The sequence below is a fragment of the Chlorocebus sabaeus genome, chromosome 4 (genome assembly GCF_047675955.1).
Source record: "Chlorocebus sabaeus isolate Y175 chromosome 4, mChlSab1.0.hap1, whole genome shotgun sequence".
Taxonomy (NCBI): Eukaryota; Metazoa; Chordata; class Mammalia; order Primates; family Cercopithecidae; genus Chlorocebus; species Chlorocebus sabaeus.
In genome coordinates this window covers 63,051,397-63,068,203 of record NC_132907.1, presented here as the reverse complement: position 1 = coordinate 63,068,203, position 16,807 = coordinate 63,051,397, and the positions used below count along the sequence as shown (strand labels likewise).

The window sequence follows — 16,807 nt, the reverse complement described above, 5'->3', positions numbered from 1 at the left end:
CATATTTGCGAAATGTTTGGAAATGTCCATGTATGGACAAATTCAGCAATGAGAATACCAGTTTCGAATCCTCCACATCTGTCTTTGCCAGGAAAAAAAGACTTTAAAATTTCACAAAACAGGGTCTCAATATGGCCATAAGTTTAGCCTGAGGACTATAATTATAATCCAAGAATGAACCAGTTATGTCATCCCTAACTATGTCTCTGGAACCCCAGTGCTGGGCATTACTACTTGGGGAACCAACACTTTGCCTAATTTTGGTCCTCACAAATATTAATATTAACTCAGTCAATAAAGAAGGATGAAAAAACAACTCCATCTCCTTGACTTCCTGGGGCTTGAAATCTGCAAAGACCCATCCGATGGATGTACTTGGAGGGAAAAACCTATAGGATCAGCTGGGCATGGTGGCTCACGTCTGTAATCCCAGCACTTAAGCCCAGGGGTTCCAGACCAGCCTCAGTAACATGGTGAAATCCTGTCTCTACAAGAAATACAAAATTTAGCCAGGCGTGTTGGTGCACACCTGTAGTCCCAGCTACTCAGGAGGCTGAGGTGGGAGGATCACATGAGCCTGAAAGGCTGAGGCTGTAGTGAGATATGATCGTACCACGCACTCCAGCCTGGGCAACAGAGCAAAACCCTATCTCAAAACAACAATGATAACAACAAAACCTATAGGGTGGATTTTAATTTAAGCCCAAGAAATTTAGGTAGAACACAGAAACCTTGAGAATCCAGCTAAGTAGAAAAACTGCTTTGTAAGCCCAGCTGGTAGCCTTCACAGCTCCACTGACAAAGTTACTACTATCCATGAAAGTTTACATCCAGATCAAAGTAACAAGTATTCTCATTAACTCTACCACTAACTTGTAATTTTATAACAGGCAAAGTCTGTATGTACATATGCGTGTGCAGGTATGCATACTTGGGGAGGATTACAAAGGGTATATATATTATTTATACAACTTCTAAACATTACAATATGCATCATTAGTTTTGTTACCAGAAAAATTACTGTCAATGTATGTCCACTGTAGAAAAAAATAAAGCACAAACATAAACAAAAATAAAACAAAAACCACACATAACACCACTCAGAGGTAATCACTATATTTCACAAATGTTTTAATGTTATAGCCTGACCTTCTCATTCAGTAGTAAATCAGGAACAGCTATTTCAATAATTCTATATTTGGAGCATTTTTAATATGTGTATTATTATTCTAAGTATATGCCATAATTTAACAAATCTAATAATAGTCATTTAGGTTAACATTTACTTTTCTTCCACCATAAACAATGCTATCATGAACACATTTGTGTTCTTTGCACACTTGTCAGATTCTTTCCTAGATGTATACTTTTTAAGGCTTCTCTCTAGTTTGGTAGTACTCGTTTAGACTACCATCAAAACCACATAAGAGTTCCCATTTCCACACATCCCATCACCACGGTTATTTTTCATCTTTGCCATTCTGATGAAAAAGTATTTTCATATAATTTAATTTGAAATATTTTATCAATACTGAAATGAATACATTTCATGCTTACTTCTTTTGTGAACATTCTGGTCATATGCAAATTCTGGTCATAGGCTATGCAAATATTTTTAAAATTATGATTAGAGTCTTTTTGTTGAAACAGTTTTCATTAAGATATCTGTCCTCCCTCTGTCATATGCATTGTAACCATTTCCAGTTTCTTCCTTTGAAATCTGTTTGTTTGTGGCTACATACAACTTTTATAAAGTTAAATCTAGAGATCTTTTTATGCTCCCTGCCTTAGTATGCTTGGAAGTCATTTCCTATCCCAAGGTTAAAAAAAGATTTTATATTTTCATCAGTTACTTTTAATACAATTTTTAAATTCTCTCTCTCCAAGGTGTAAGGCAGAAATCTAAACTCAATTTTTCCTCCAAATGGCTCACCAACTGCCAATTTCTCCTCTGATTTGAAAAAAAATATATTCTTTATCACATGTAACTTTATATATTATTTATTAGATGTAATATATATTCTTGAATGTTGCTCTATAGTTGTTTCATTGATCTATTTAACCTGTATCAAATTTTTTTAATTATTATATATTTCCAGAACATTTAATACTTCCAGAGTAAGTATCCTTGCATTACTATTTATCTTCATTATCCTAACTTCTATCCCAAGGAAAAGTTAAAGAGTCATTACGAAGTTCTAAAGTCAGTACTCTGGGTCAGACATGGTGGCTCATGCCTGTAATCCCAGCACTTCGGGAGGCCGAGGTAGGAAGATCACTTGAGGCCAGTAGTTCAAGACCGACCTGGCCAACAAAGTGAGATCCCCATCTCTTTTTACATTTTTAAAACTACAAAAAAAAAAACACAGTACTTTAACTGAAGTTACAATAAAATTATAGATTACAGTCACGTGTCACTTAACAACAGAGATACATTCTAAGAAATGAGTCCTTAGGTGATTTCATTACTGTTCAAACATCACAGTGTGCCTACACAAACTTAGATGGTATAGCCTACTACATGCCTAGGACAGGTGGTATAGCCTGTTGCTACTAGGCTACAAATCTGTACAGCATGTGACTGTACTGAATACTGCAGGCAATTATAATACAATGGTAAGTATTTGTGTACCCAGACACATTTGAACATAGAAAAGGTCCAGTAAAAAAATAAGGTATTATAATCTTTGGGACCAGTGTTGTATAGAGCCTGTCACTGACTGAAATGCCATGTGGTGCCTGATTATATTGTGAAGAAAACTGGTATTTTTACAACATGGTTATCCACTACAGGAACAGGACATACCTTCCTTTCACTACATCACCTTCTTTGTCATCAGCTACATTTTATTAGTTTTCTTCCCATTGGTCCTATGCATTATAAGATGCTTAATTTATTAATAACTTTCCAAAGTGAATTGTAAATTTAATTTTTCTTTGCATTACACTTTCTAACCAGGTAGTCCCTTTTATTAAAAAGGCTATTAAATACTGTCAGGTAATAATGGCAACTCTAGTGGCTCTTTTTTGTTTGTTTTGGTGCTTACTCTGAGGCTGGCACTCTGCTGAGCACTTTACTGACATTTCACATTTAATCCTGACAGCAACCCTAGAAGGGAGATACAAACACCCCCTACAAAGGAGGAAACAGCCTTGAAAATCAGTCACTTATCTAATATGATAAACCTAGGAAGTGGTAGTTAAATGCTAATATGGTTGATACAGACATTTCAGCATGTTCTGAAAAGAAATCCCACCAAATGTTTATTATTATTGCCAAGAAACACAGGCAAAAGACATCCTCACCCACCCTTTTAAGCAGGCGTTGTGAATGATGTAATGAATGGTCAGGGTCATCTGTTGTAAACATCAATTAATATTTCTTTCTAACACTTTGAGAAGGGCATTTCAACACAGAACAAAAGATCTTTTTTAGGTAAGTATCTCAGGCACTCCAAAATTCAAAATCCAAACTCCCAATGTTTCTTCTTGCCAATATGCTATAGGGCAAACTGGTAACTTTTCCCCTTCATAGTTTTCCATCTCTCATTTTTATTTTCTACTGCATTAGTCAGAACTCATAGAATTCAAGTCTACCTTCTCTGTAAGCTACCAACCATTAGAGAAGAAACCATTAAACCGAGGCTATTTCCAGCACTTATACCTTAAAAATCATCCACCTCAAATAGGTCCTCAATGATGTCCACTGACACAATACCCTCACTTTTCTCCTATCTCCTCTCCTTCTCCTCAGGCCCTCTTTTCATGCTTCCTAATTAATCCTATCTAATCCATGGCATTTCATCCTTCCTAATTAATCTCATCTAATCCACAGCAATATGTAAGTGTCCTATCAAACGCACTTCCAGCACTTAACTTTCCTTTTCTATTAAGTGGGGGCCTTTGTTAATGACTCTATCACCCATACCAGTACAATACCCGGGACACACAAACACACCATGTTTTTAATTCGCATGTTGATTGTATCATAAGGATATTCAGTAACAATTATAAGCAATGGGGTCACCTTGCCTTTTTTCAAATTTGTATGGGAAAGGCCTGCAGGTTTCAACACCACATTTGACTCTCTGGGGTGGTATCCATCAGGTTCATCATGAGCTAGCGTTCTTCATCATGTTAAAGACATCTGCTAATATTTCTAGTTTACTAGTTTTTACGCACAAATGGATGTTGGTTTTACTTTAAATACCTAAAAGGCAAGTACTGAGATAACCCTACAGATCTTGACACAAAGAATACAGATTTTCTAATATTAACTTTTCTATCCATGCAGTCTTGGAATAAACTCTATCAGTTATTTTAACAAACTACTGAAAACATTTGCTAATATCCTAATTAGTGATTTTATATCCATATTTGTAAGAGAGATTGCTGTGTCATTTTTGTGCCATTTTTTTCCCTTGGTTAGGTCTTGCCATCTGGTTTTTCCTGCTACCACAGAATGATCTGAGCTTTCCTTCCATCTTTAAGTGTTCAAGATCACTTTAAAACTTTTTTTAGAGGTGGTGCAAAGTAAGCTTTTTCCATTTTTTCCAGTTATTGACCTATTAAAGTTTTCTGCTTCTTGTGTGAAATTATTTTTGTTTTCTTAGAAACCAACCCATCACATTCAAGTTAATTTTTATACGGTTTTAAATTTTTAAATTTCTTTTCATTCCTGTAATAATACACTTTCTCAAACCTAATATTATGTAGATTTTTCTTTTCTTGATTTCCCACTTTAAAAATTGTATTTGCATTTACTTACAATATAGTTATATCACTATAGTTCTGTTTTCATTTCATTAATTTATCTTTAAATCCCTTTTTCTGCTTTTCTTAAGTTCCACCAATTTCTATAGCCAAGTGCTCAGATAATAATTACATATACAGTTACCACTTATTTGGCACTTACTTCAGGCCAGTTCTAAGTGTTTGACATGCATTATCTCAATGACCCCTTATCACTCAAGAAGGTACATATAATGGTCCTTATCTTACAAACAAAGAAACTGATAACTGTGCCCAGTAATAAAGTTGGGAAAGCTAATAACTGACCCCGAATCTGTCAGATTCTAGAGTGCTGTTGTTCATTACCATTATATTAATGTAAGACCAAAAATTTTACTTTGGGATATAGAATTGATTACACCCTTTAAGTTGTGGGTGATAGCAATCTCAATGTCATTTTCTAATGAAAATATGACTGCAGTTTTGCTCTTTTTTTCTGAAACATGTAAATTTAAGAGCGTAATTATGAATTTCCAAGGTTTTCTAAAATTATCAATGTATAGTTTTATAGCACTGTGGTCAGAAAAAGTGGTCTGTATAATTTCTAATTTTTGGAAATTTATCAAGATTTTCCCTGGGCATAATCAATGCATCTTGAAAGTAAAGTTTTTTAAATTAAAGGCTGTTTAGCTTTTCACAGGTCACCTTGGACAGACTCTGAGGCCATTATGAAGACTTGGCTGCTGCTCTGTACAAGCACAAAATTTGAATTCAAGGAGATAATCCTACAACTTCTTTCAGTGTCAACTCCTTGCTTACCTTCCAGATCTCTTATACTCTTTTTTGTAGGACCTTTCCAGAGATGGTGATCTTCGGTTGTCTCGATGCCTGTGTCTCTCCCGTTCTCGCTCTCTTAAAGGAATTAATACACAGAGCTGTTTTCAACAGAAAGACTCAAAAACACCATCTCTTTTCACTGAATTCATCTTCTAGATAAATGGACCACATCTATGAATTTTTCAGGCACTATTCACTAGGGGACATTTTTATGCCTTCTTAATTTATTAGAAGATAAAGGAGCTTTTCACTTTACAGAAGTTAACTAACTTGGACAATTTTTGCAGTTTTCTTTAAAGAAAGCAGTCATACGTGATGCTATGCAATAATGGGAATCTTATCCTAATCTTCCCTTAAGACCCTGCAATCAGTCAATCCTTGGTTATTGAACCTAGAGGGAAAACTCTAAAGAACTCCACATCCTATTGATTTCTAGAAAATGCTCTATCTCACCCATCAAATAAATATAAATTATAAAGCTTTTATAGTGAAAATCAGGACAAGATTCTATAATGAAAGAGTTCTTAATGCTTATGGCTTATATGCTTGAGTTGTAGTTCCAGCTATCACTAACCTGCCTTGAGGCCATGACTAAGTCACTTGAATGCTATTTTTCATCTGGAAAAAAACTAAATGGAGATTTTGGGCTTACTTAATGTAAAAAAAAAAAGATGAGGAATTTTTAAAACCTTCCAATGTAAAACTGGGGTTTAATAATATTAACAGCTTTTGAGCCTATTTAACAATGAGGATCTAGAAGAGAAATCTGAACTCCAGTGTGACTGAATCAGAACTACAAGTCTAAAGGAAGTAACCTTCCTATCTTAGAACAGGAAAAATAAAATGCTAGATTAACCTGAGTCCAGAAAGAAGACCATAAAAATGTTTGAACTCAAAAATATTCCCCAACCTATCGCCAAACAGAAATGTCGATACATTGAAAATAGAACTTACAAAACTGACAGATATCAGTAAGTGCTTAAATATTAAAATAGAAATTGTTTTCCACTTAAAGATTCCCCTGTTCTAAAGGAAGACTCCTTTGAATAATGTTTCTGATATATACACAATCCTCAGATATACACCAGCTAACCCAAATAAAGCAGTCAGAGATTCGGATTCTACATTCTTCATCTCATATATTTCTAAAATCACAGTTTACATTTGGGCAGTAAATTTTAGTTATTGTATAGAAATTAGTGAACCACGCCACATGTCAAAGATATATCTAATTTGTAATGACATGGCTGTTGAAAAGAATAATTGCCTACATTTCTAAATAAAAATTCTAATTAGAGAATATTTCTAATTTTTGTTTTTTAACATATAGCCAATAGAATTTTGCATTTAAGAATAACACTTCTAATGATGATTGGTACCTCTGAGTGGGTAGGACCTGAAAAGACCAATTTGGATATAAATAACATTAGTAACACTATTAAGACAAATTCATTTAAAGCAAGGAAAGCTATGTTTGTGTTACTTTTCCCAAGATTCTTCCTTGTTTGCAAACATTAAGATATTCCTTAGGTACATTAGGCTAGTTCTCCAATAGCTACACATTTACCGTTCCAAGGACAGCGATGAGAATTCCTGTGTGGTAGTGCTCCCTAGCTAGGCGAAGCCCAGGGCACACTTCCTTACCACTCTGCTCAACAATGTACTTGGTGCACTACATTTGCCTGTAGCGATTTCTTTCCTTATCCCCTGGAGTAACTTTCATTTTTCATGACAACAAATATATATATCCACTTCTTCACAGACCTTTTCTAAACACAGTCCACCCTAAGACAATCTTGCAATTATTATTCAACCACATTTTGGAGGCAGAGAAAAATAGGGAAGACAGAATTTGTAAAAGGATAGATTCACTTACCCCAAGAAGCAGGGGAGGAGCAGCCAGAGAACAGACTATAGAATTTGCATAAACTTAACACAGTCCAAATTTATGAAGATTCCGTTTTCCCAGTATACTTCTAGAAGTTATATTAGGACTTCATGTGCTCCATGTTTGTTTCACAAAAGCATGTCATATAAGACAAATGACTGATATTCCACCTAATTAATATCCCAAAGGGAGCCAATTCTAATGTAGCTATGCCACTAGGCAGCTCCAAAACAAATGCCCCAAGTACATTATAAAACAACTCGAATATAAATAAAGACCATTTTAGAAAGATATAGATCCTCATAGCAAAGGAGTGTGGTTTAGAATAAATCAGGTTAGAAGTAATTCTTACGACACTTGATTTTACTGAGATCTTCAATTCACAGGACATTCGAGTTTCTTCAAACAAATACATAACTCAAAGTTGAAGACTTGATGGAAAAATTTAGGATTTACAGCAGAGCCCTGACAACTCCTCTAATTACAGCATCTCAAAACGGAAGGGGAAATACAACATTATCTAGAATGCTTGCTGTAAAATGTTTTCCCAGAAACGAAATTATTAACAATTACTTTGGAGTCTGAAGAGAACTATTTACAAACTATTTACCGATTACTCTTTCCAGTTTACATTTGCACTACAAAACTATCATAAAAATGACAGTAACATTAACTATCACACGCCAGCCAGGAGTGGTGGCTCACGACTATAATCCCAGCACTTTAGGAGGCCAAGGCAGGCGGATCACTTGAGGTCAGATGAGACCAGCCTGACCAACATGGTGAAACCCCGCCTCTACTAAAAATACAAAAATTAGCCGGGCATGGTGGCAGTGCCTATAATCCCACCTACTCGGGAGGCTGAGGCTGGAGAATCGCTTGAACCTGGGAGGCAGAGGTTGCAGTGAGCTGAGATCGCGCCATCGCACTCCAGCCTGGGGGACAAGAGCAAGACTTTGTCTCCAAAAAAAAAAAAAAAACTATCACATGCCTATGACTCTGCCAACTAGTACATCACAGAATATTGACCAGAAACAGTAGTTCATGCTGAAAAGATTTTTAAAGTCTACCAACTCTCACTCAGCTTTGGCCCACCAGAAATCAGTCATCCCTACAAGAAACACATTCCCTTCTACCTTCTACCAGGCCACCAGGGAGAGGCAACAAAGCATTTTCCTTCTGAACCTTCTAAGCATTAATCCCTCTCTTCAAGGCAGAGAATGACCACTATCATTTAATTGACTGGCAAAATGTTTAGTCAGAGCCAAATTGATAAAGCCATGAGAAAAGTGTGGAAACAGATGTGAATTGTTGCTTTTGTTTGGCAGAGCAACAAGAGCCAAGACCAGCTCTCTGCAAACCCATAGTGAAGTCACTTGGTCTGGGGAGCTCAAACACTTTCAGCACAAAAGTTCCACAAGACAATGAAGGTAAGTACACTACTGGGGAAAGAAAGAGAAGCACCATTATTAGCTTGACAATAGAAGACCTCAAATCTTCATCAACGTAAGAGTTCACCGAGGCATAAATAAACATTAGCACAATTGATATGTGTCTTTTATTTTTCCATATAAACCAATGGTTCTTAGGCTTTTCGGGTAACAAACTCACACCCTCCTCTTTAAGAATCTGATGTAAGCTTCCTTATAGAAAAACACACACACACAAAAGTTGCATATAACTTCAGAGTATTTATGTAAGCCCAGCTAGAATCCCAGTTTTAGAAATGCCTCCTTGAAACCTTATTTCTCTCGTATTTATACATATTTGGTCTTTTGAAAAAAGAAATGTAATATAGAATGAAACAGTATTTTTTAACTACAACTTTCTTCAGTAAGAATCCATTTCAATGCAACAAAATCAGATTAAAAGCAATTTTGGGCCAGGTATGGTGGCTCACATCTATAATCCCAACACTTTAGGAGGCCGAGGTGAGTGGATCACTTGAGTTCAGGAGCTCAAGACCAGCCTGGCCAACATGGTAAAACCCTGTCTCTGCTAAAAATACAAAAATTAGGCCAGCCACGGTGGCTCACACCTGTAATCCCAGCACTTTGGGAGGCTGACGGGGGCTGATCACCTGAGGTGAGGAGTTCGAGACCAGCCTGGCCAACATGGCAAAACCCCGTCTCTACTAAAAATACAAAAATTAGCTGGGCGTGGTGGTGCACACCTGTAATCCCAGCTACTCAGGAGGCTGAGGCAGGAGAATCACCTGAACCCAGAGGCAGAGGTTGCAGTGAGCAGAGATCGTGCCACTGCACTCTAGCCTAGGTGACAGAGCGAGACTCCATCTCAAAAAAAAAAAAAAAAAAAAAATTAGCGGGGTGTGGTCGTGTGTACCTGTAATCCTATCTACTTGGGAGGCTGAGGTGAGAGAATCGCTTGAACCAAGGAAACAGAGGTTGCAGCGAGCTGAGACTCGCCATTGCACTCCTGCCTGGACAACATAGCGAGACTCCATCATAAAAAAAAGAAAGAAAAACACTAACTTTCATAATGTATAAATAATTTTACTTCATTTTACAAAGAAACCAACCAAGAAGGCAACAATGTACAATAAATTTCCATTTATCCTAAAAATCAGAAAGTCCTGCCTGTTAACTAATTTGATTCTTTATTAACATGCAAATCGCCAGTTCCAAAAACACTCAAATGCTATAACCTGATATGATGATCACACTGAACATAATTTAATCTATGCTAACACAGAAAATACAAGATCTTTCAACTCATGGGATCATCATTAAAATGCCAACTGTATTATGCAGAGTGAAAGTCTTATATTAACTGAAATGAATCTACATTGATATATTTGGAATGCTTTTTAAAAGCAATTTTTTCTGACATCAACTTATTTACTTGTCAGTTGTTTCTTCCTCTTGAAAACAGAGTCCAAAGTGTGCTTCCTTTCCTCATATAAATCAAAATGCACTACTGGACCCTTTTGGTTTGGTTGCCATAAATGGAGAATGACTGTGTCTGGGCCTCTGCAGTTCATTAAAGAACTACGCACAAGTGGTTTACCTGCTCCGCTCGTAGCTGCGGTGGCGAGATGGTGTTCTCCCTCGGTCATAATCAATTCTGTACCGGCTGTCTTGTCTTCTCCTGTCGGGACTGCGGCCTCGCTCCCGCCGATCCAGGGACCGATGCCTCTCACCTCGCCCATGACTGTGATCTCGGTGCCTGTGATCATCATAGTGTTTCAGCCTTTCTGGGGACCTTCTCTCACTGGGAGCCTTTGGGAGTGGGTATGGAGGGAGATGTCTGAAATGAGGACTACTGCTGTTATTAGCACTGGGCAAGAAAGAACTAGGGTTGTTCTGGAAACTATTAAAACTGGGAGGTGGGAAGTTGTGGTGAGAATAGCCCGGAGGGTACTGATAATTAACCTGCTGCGGCATTACTGGAGGGGGCGGGGGATGAGGCATGGAGGGAGGGGGCATCATGAAGGGGAAAGTGCCTTGTCCAGGAGGTGCCCCGGGGACTGGGGGGTTATTAGGACAAGGCATTGGTGGTGGCATGGGAGGAAAACAAGGAGGAACTGGGAAGGGATGCCTCATCTGGTGGTTGGGGAAAGGAGGCCTGATTGGGCAGGGGGGAAGAGGGCCTTGTGCTGACGGAGGCATGGGTGGGGGGAAGGGTACAAAGTCTGGTCGTGGAGGGAGAAAATTAGGGGCTGGAGAGTTTGAGAAAGTGGTGGAAGGGACACTTGGAGGTTCATATTGATATTGCACAGGAGGCTGCTGAGGGTGAAGCAGTCTTAGATTTTGGGGCCTAAAGGATGGTGCTGAGGGTCTGGCTCCATGTCCTCCTCGTCCTCGGGGACACCCTCGTCCCGGGTGGAATGACATTCTGTGACTTCATGGCATAAAAGAAAAAGGGAAAAGTTTTTTTAAAAAAATAATCCTCACTATGTAAACAGGGTTTCACAAATGCCTGACCACCTTGATGAGCAACTCAAAGACCCCCTAGTCAAGCCACCGGAATATACCAACCATTTAACACTGAGTTCCTGCTAATATCTGAAACCCTCATGCTCAATAAACTCCTCTTCCCCTTTCTTGGCCACACAGCCCACTGCCATGTTTAGCCCTGGACCGACCATTCCTTAAAGCTGCTCCACTTCCAAAATGACGAATTCAATATCCCATTGTTCACCATTTGCTATTATGCCTTTGCTCAAGTTCCCCTCTGATCTTGACCTCACAAGAACAAGGGGGCTTGCCTCCCCAGACCCCGCTCCCACCTCCAAATGCATATTTGGGATTACCACCCTCCCTCTGCAATCCTCCACCTCTCCCTGCTACCAGACCCATCACATCAGCATTTGAAAGTGCTCACGTCTATTCCAATATAAAGTACTTCCGTTGGCCTCCACATCTCCCTTGACTTTGCCGGTTCTTTGCCCTCCCCTTCACAGTCAAATGACCTGAAAAAGTTGCTACAGACTGAATGTTTGTGTCCACCCCAAAATTAATGCTGATGAAACCCTAATGCTGATGTGATGCTATATGGAAGTGGCGACTCTGAGAGCTAATTATGATAGGATTAGTACCGTTATAAAGAGAGGAAGAAAAAAGAAGCCCCCGCCACCCACCCCTTGCCAGGTGAGACTACAACAAGAAGGCAGCTACCTACAAGGCAGGAGGAGGGCATGCATCAGAAACCTGGCTCTGCTGGTACCCTGATCTCAGACTGCCAGCCTCCAGAACTGTGAGAAATAAATGTTTACAGTTTAAGTTACCCAGTCTATAACATTTAGTCATGGCAGCCCAAGCTAAGACAAAACTGTATATACTTCCAACTCACTGTAATCCAACTTCAGCTTCTACCAGCACTCCAATAAGTGACATGATCAGTGTCCATCTTGTCTTGAAAACCAAAGGTCATTTTCAATTACCTTGCTTGATCTCTGTGCAGCAATCACCCCAGATGCCTCCCTACTTGCCTCCCTAGCCCCCACCCCCATGGATGCGTTTCTTGGCTTCCTGACATGATGCCTTCACTGTGGCCTTCCTACTCCTCAGGCTGTTCCTCCTGCAGTCTCCCATACCAGCTGCTTCTCTGCTAGCGGGACTTTAACCGTCTGGTATTCCTCAGGGGTCTAGCCCAGGCACTCTGCTCACTCTCTCTTCCAAACTGATGCTACCCACCTGCACTGCTTCAATTAACACCAATCTGTCAGTAACTCCCAAGTTACACCTTTAGCCCACAACTCCTAAGTTCCAGACCCACCCTGCCAATTGCCAACCCCATCTCTCTCCTTGAGTGTCTCACTGACTCTGCAAATTCAACATACCATATGCTAAAAGGAATTAATGACCTTCCCCTCCAAGACAAACATTTGCTCTTTTCCTAGTATTTCCTATCTCAATAAATGACACCATTAATGGTCCTAAGACATATACCAGGGAATCATCTGACTTGTCCTCCCTCACCCCCCATCCTTAGCTAAAAATTTATTTTAAAATTGCTGTCACTTATACGGCAACTATCCCTTAATAAAAAAATAAAGAAAAAAATCCTATTGTTTCTGCTTCATAAATATTTCCTGAATTCAACTACCTCACACCATCACCTCTTGCATGGCTATTACAATAATATCCTTGCTGGCCTTTCTATAACCACTGTCACTGACCCCAGCGCTTCGTTAGGCTCCTTGCTCTCACAATCCTCTGTGCTGCTTCTTGGCAGGTCTTACAATAATTACAGTCCACCTACTAAGGACCTAATTCCACCTTCTTTTTTTTTTTTGAGATGGAGTCTTGCTCTGTGGCCCAGGCTGGAGTGCAGTGGCACGATCTCCGCTCATTGCAAGCTCCGCCCCCCAGGTTCATGCCATTCTCCTGCCTCAGCCTCCCGAGTAACTGGGACTACAGGCCCCCACCATGACGCCCGGCTAATTTTTTTGTATTTTTAGCAGAGACGGGATTTCACAGTGTTCGCCAGGATGGTCTCGATCTCCTAACCTCGCGATCCACCCACCTCGGCCTCCCAAAGTGCTGGGATTACAGGCGTGAGCCACCACGCCCGGCCCTAATTCCACCTTTAATGTCTGCCTGCACGCGCTATCAGGGTAGTGCTCTGGGATGTCTATTAACTGTTCTGGTCTGGCTTCCTAGCCCTGTGCATGGCCCTCTATTGTATTGTGCCCACTGCTGAAAGAACGAGCACATCATCCCCTCTCCCCACGTATCTAAATCCTTTCCACCCTCCATAGCCCAGCACCAATGTTTGCTCCTCTCTCGGTTCTCCCAAACTACTGCCATTCCCATCACAGCACTCACCATGTGTTGCCCTGCATCATGACGTGCCGCCTGGGTATGTCACATCTTCCACAGAGAATATAAGCTCTAAAAAACAGAAAGAATAAAACAGACACAAATATGTTTCCCAAACTTCCAATGCTACAAAATATTTCTGCAATTACCATAACACTGATTTTGCAGTTTCCAATACACTTAGCCTACTAACAAAATTCAAAGTATGTTGAACTGTATTAAAGTTTCCAGCTAAATTTTTAATGTCCTTAAATTTTAAAATGTCATTATTACCAGTTTTGCCAACTCAAAACTATCAGCAGCTAAAGACTTATATCATAGGCATAGATCATCTTTAATTTGTTAAAAGACTTGGGAAAAAAATCATTTCCCCTCTCCCCCTTCATACTCTCACTTCCTTCATGGTAAAAACATGTAGGCATAGGCCGGGCGCGGTGGCTCACGCCTGTAATCCCAGCACTTTGGGAGGCCAAGGCAGGCGGATCACAAGGATAGGAGATCAAGACCATCCTGGCTAACACGGTGAAACCCTGTCTCTACTAAAAATACAAAAAATTAGCCAAGCGTGGTGGTGGGCACCTGTAGTCCCAGCTACTCGGGAGGCTGAGGCAGGAGAATGGCGTGAACCCGGGAGGCGGAGCTTCACACTCCAGCCTGGGTGACAGAGAGAGGCTCCGTCTAAAAAAAAAAAAAAAAAAAAAAAAAAAATGTAGGCATAGACCAAACACAAAAATCACAGTGCGACCAGCATTCAAATTCAAACATAACCATAATCTTGTTAACACAACAGTTATGATTCTTGATTTTCATTCTCAGTTCCTCCCACAGGAAAACACTGTAAACATGAATATTTTCCAAATATTCGAACTTCAGCAAAACATTAAAAAAAACCTCACATAAATATTGAGTACAAAAAGCTTTAACATAGAAACATTTTCCTAAAGTCTTTCTAACTAAAAGTCTCACCAATAGAACTTAACTATGTAGACTTTCAAATGGCTCATGAAAATAATTTCAGATTATCTTAGCAATCAGTGTGCTTAATAAATAATAGGCACCAAATAATATCTTTTTTTTTTTTTAGAGACAGAGTCTCACTCTGTCCCTAGGCTGGAGTGCAGTGGTGCAATCATAGCTCACTGCTGTCTCTTACTCCTGGGCTCAAGCAATCCTCCCATGTTAGCCTCCGAAAAAGCTAGAACTACAGGCGTGAGTCACTGTGCCTGACTCCTGACTATTATTATCTAGTCCAGTACCCTCACGATAAACCTAGGGCCCAGACAGGTGCTCCTGAGGCTACTTACCGCCAACAGAATCAAGTTCAAAGTCTGTGCTTGGCATTTAAGGCCCTACAGACTCTGCACCCAGGCTTGTTCTCCAGTACCTTCCCCAGAAAGACCCTACTACCCCATGTTTTCCCAATGGATTACCATTCAAGTACAAAGAACCAGTTAGTTCTTTGCTCCCGTTCTACTTCTAAAATTTCTCACCCTAGGCAGAGGTTGCAGTGAGTTCAGATCGCACCATTGCACTCTAGCCTGGGCAACAAGAGTGAAACTCCATCTCAAAAAAAAAAAAAAAAAAAAATTCCCAACATATGAATCTGCCCAGTGATTTTTCTATCTATCTACCAATCTTAAATGCCACCTCCTCTATGAAGCCCTTCCTGATTCCCTTAGGTAATCCCATTCCCTCTAGACTTAGTCTATACTTAATTCTTCTACAGCACTTACCAGAGGCTGCCTCACATCACAGTGAAGTATGCACATGTCTAACTCCTCCACCAGATTATCAGCTCCTTGATGATATGGGTTGATTCACAGTCATTTCTGTATCCTTCACATCCCCAGGAAAAGGAACCTACACACAGTTGGTGGTCAATATATGTTTACTGTCTCACCAATAGTATATGTTTCCATGTTGCTACTGTACATTTCCATGTATCTCTGCAACAGAAAGCAGACCTTTTCACTGATTCATGCAATATTTAATGAGCCATACATGGGAAGTACTATCCCTGGCCTTGTAGACTCAGAGATAAGTAAGACACACAGCCTGTAGGATTCAAGGAACTCAGAACCCACATACAAGTAAGTATTTTTAAAATACTTGCAAAATAATGCAATAAACACACAAAAAAGAGGTATGTTCAGGGCTTAAGAGAACACAAAGGTGTGTGCTGCACCTAGGGGTGGGCAAAAGTCATTGTCATGAACACTCTTGCACAGTGTGAAACTGCCAGATCCTCATGGATGTTTCTGTAGTTAGAAAATTTAAAAATACTACTCATGAAATTGACCTATTGAAGGCATAGTCCGGCTATGTTGTGGATGTAGACTTTAATTCAAAAGTCAAGGAATTCACTGCAACTGGAAAAGTAACTCTTTTCTCCGTCTATCTCTTCTCGGTTGCGATTTGGAAGCAGAGACACTGAGGGAGCTGTCTTGAATAGTTAACACAGCCAGGAACGTCAGTACATGTAAAAAGAATTGTAAAATGTGACTACATTTTTACTGAGAACTCCCTCTTTCCCCAGGTGGATCTGCAGGGCAGTCACCTTCATCCTGATCCATAACTGCATATTTACTGTTTGCATCTCCCGCCAGACGCTGCGCCCCACGAGGCAGGCGCTGAGCTCAGGATCTCGCTCCCCTCCGAGAGCCGGACGGCCCCAAGCCTGGACCATAGTGTGTGCTCCACAAAAGAAGGAAAGGTCTCCTTTTTCACTTCCACTTACTTGCCGGATCCAGGCCTAGGGTCGCTGTTTTGCCCCTAGCTGCAGATCTGAAGTGGGGCTGCCCAACCCCAATTCCCGGACGCCTTTCACCCCAGCCCCGGAGACTCCAGCCCCGTTTAAATACTGACACTCGGAAACTCTCTTCTAACACTTGCAAGGTCCCCTTTTTACCTATAAAAGGCTCTCGGGCCGCGAGGCTGCCGTCAGAGAAAAGCCAGACTACTCCTGCAGGCACCAAGACAGTGGCGCCGCCCGCGCCTCCGGAACAGGAAACCGAGGGAATTAAAAAGCAAACCTGAGCCAGCTGGGCCAAGGGAGGGAAAACGCTTC

At 40.1% G+C, this 16,807-nt stretch overlaps 1 protein-coding gene across 9 annotated transcripts in view; it reads right to left on the bottom strand.

Moving 5' to 3' along the window:
• The window catches only part of DROSHA (drosha ribonuclease III), a 134,118-nt gene extending 117,346 nt beyond the window's left edge, over positions 1 to 16,772 (bottom strand). For 3 of the 9 annotated variants that reach the window (XM_037990724.2, XM_073014816.1, XM_073014818.1), the window contains exons 1-5: positions 16,649 to 16,772; positions 15,474 to 15,600; positions 13,747 to 13,812; positions 10,484 to 11,317; positions 5,551 to 5,643 (exon numbers count right to left, since the gene is read on the bottom strand). In XM_037990724.2, the coding sequence (XP_037846652.1) occupies positions 5,551 to 5,643; positions 10,484 to 11,317; positions 13,747 to 13,766 (947 nt within the window). In that variant the 5' untranslated portion in view covers positions 13,767 to 13,812; positions 15,474 to 15,600; positions 16,649 to 16,772. Of the gene's footprint in view, positions 1 to 5,550; positions 5,644 to 10,483; positions 11,318 to 13,746; positions 13,813 to 14,319; positions 14,419 to 15,473; positions 15,687 to 16,648 lie in introns of all 9 variants that reach the window. The other 6 variants (XM_007961276.3, XM_037990732.2, XM_073014817.1 and 3 more) reach the window with 4 other exon arrangements.
• Positions 16,773 to 16,807: the final 35 nt, after the last annotated feature.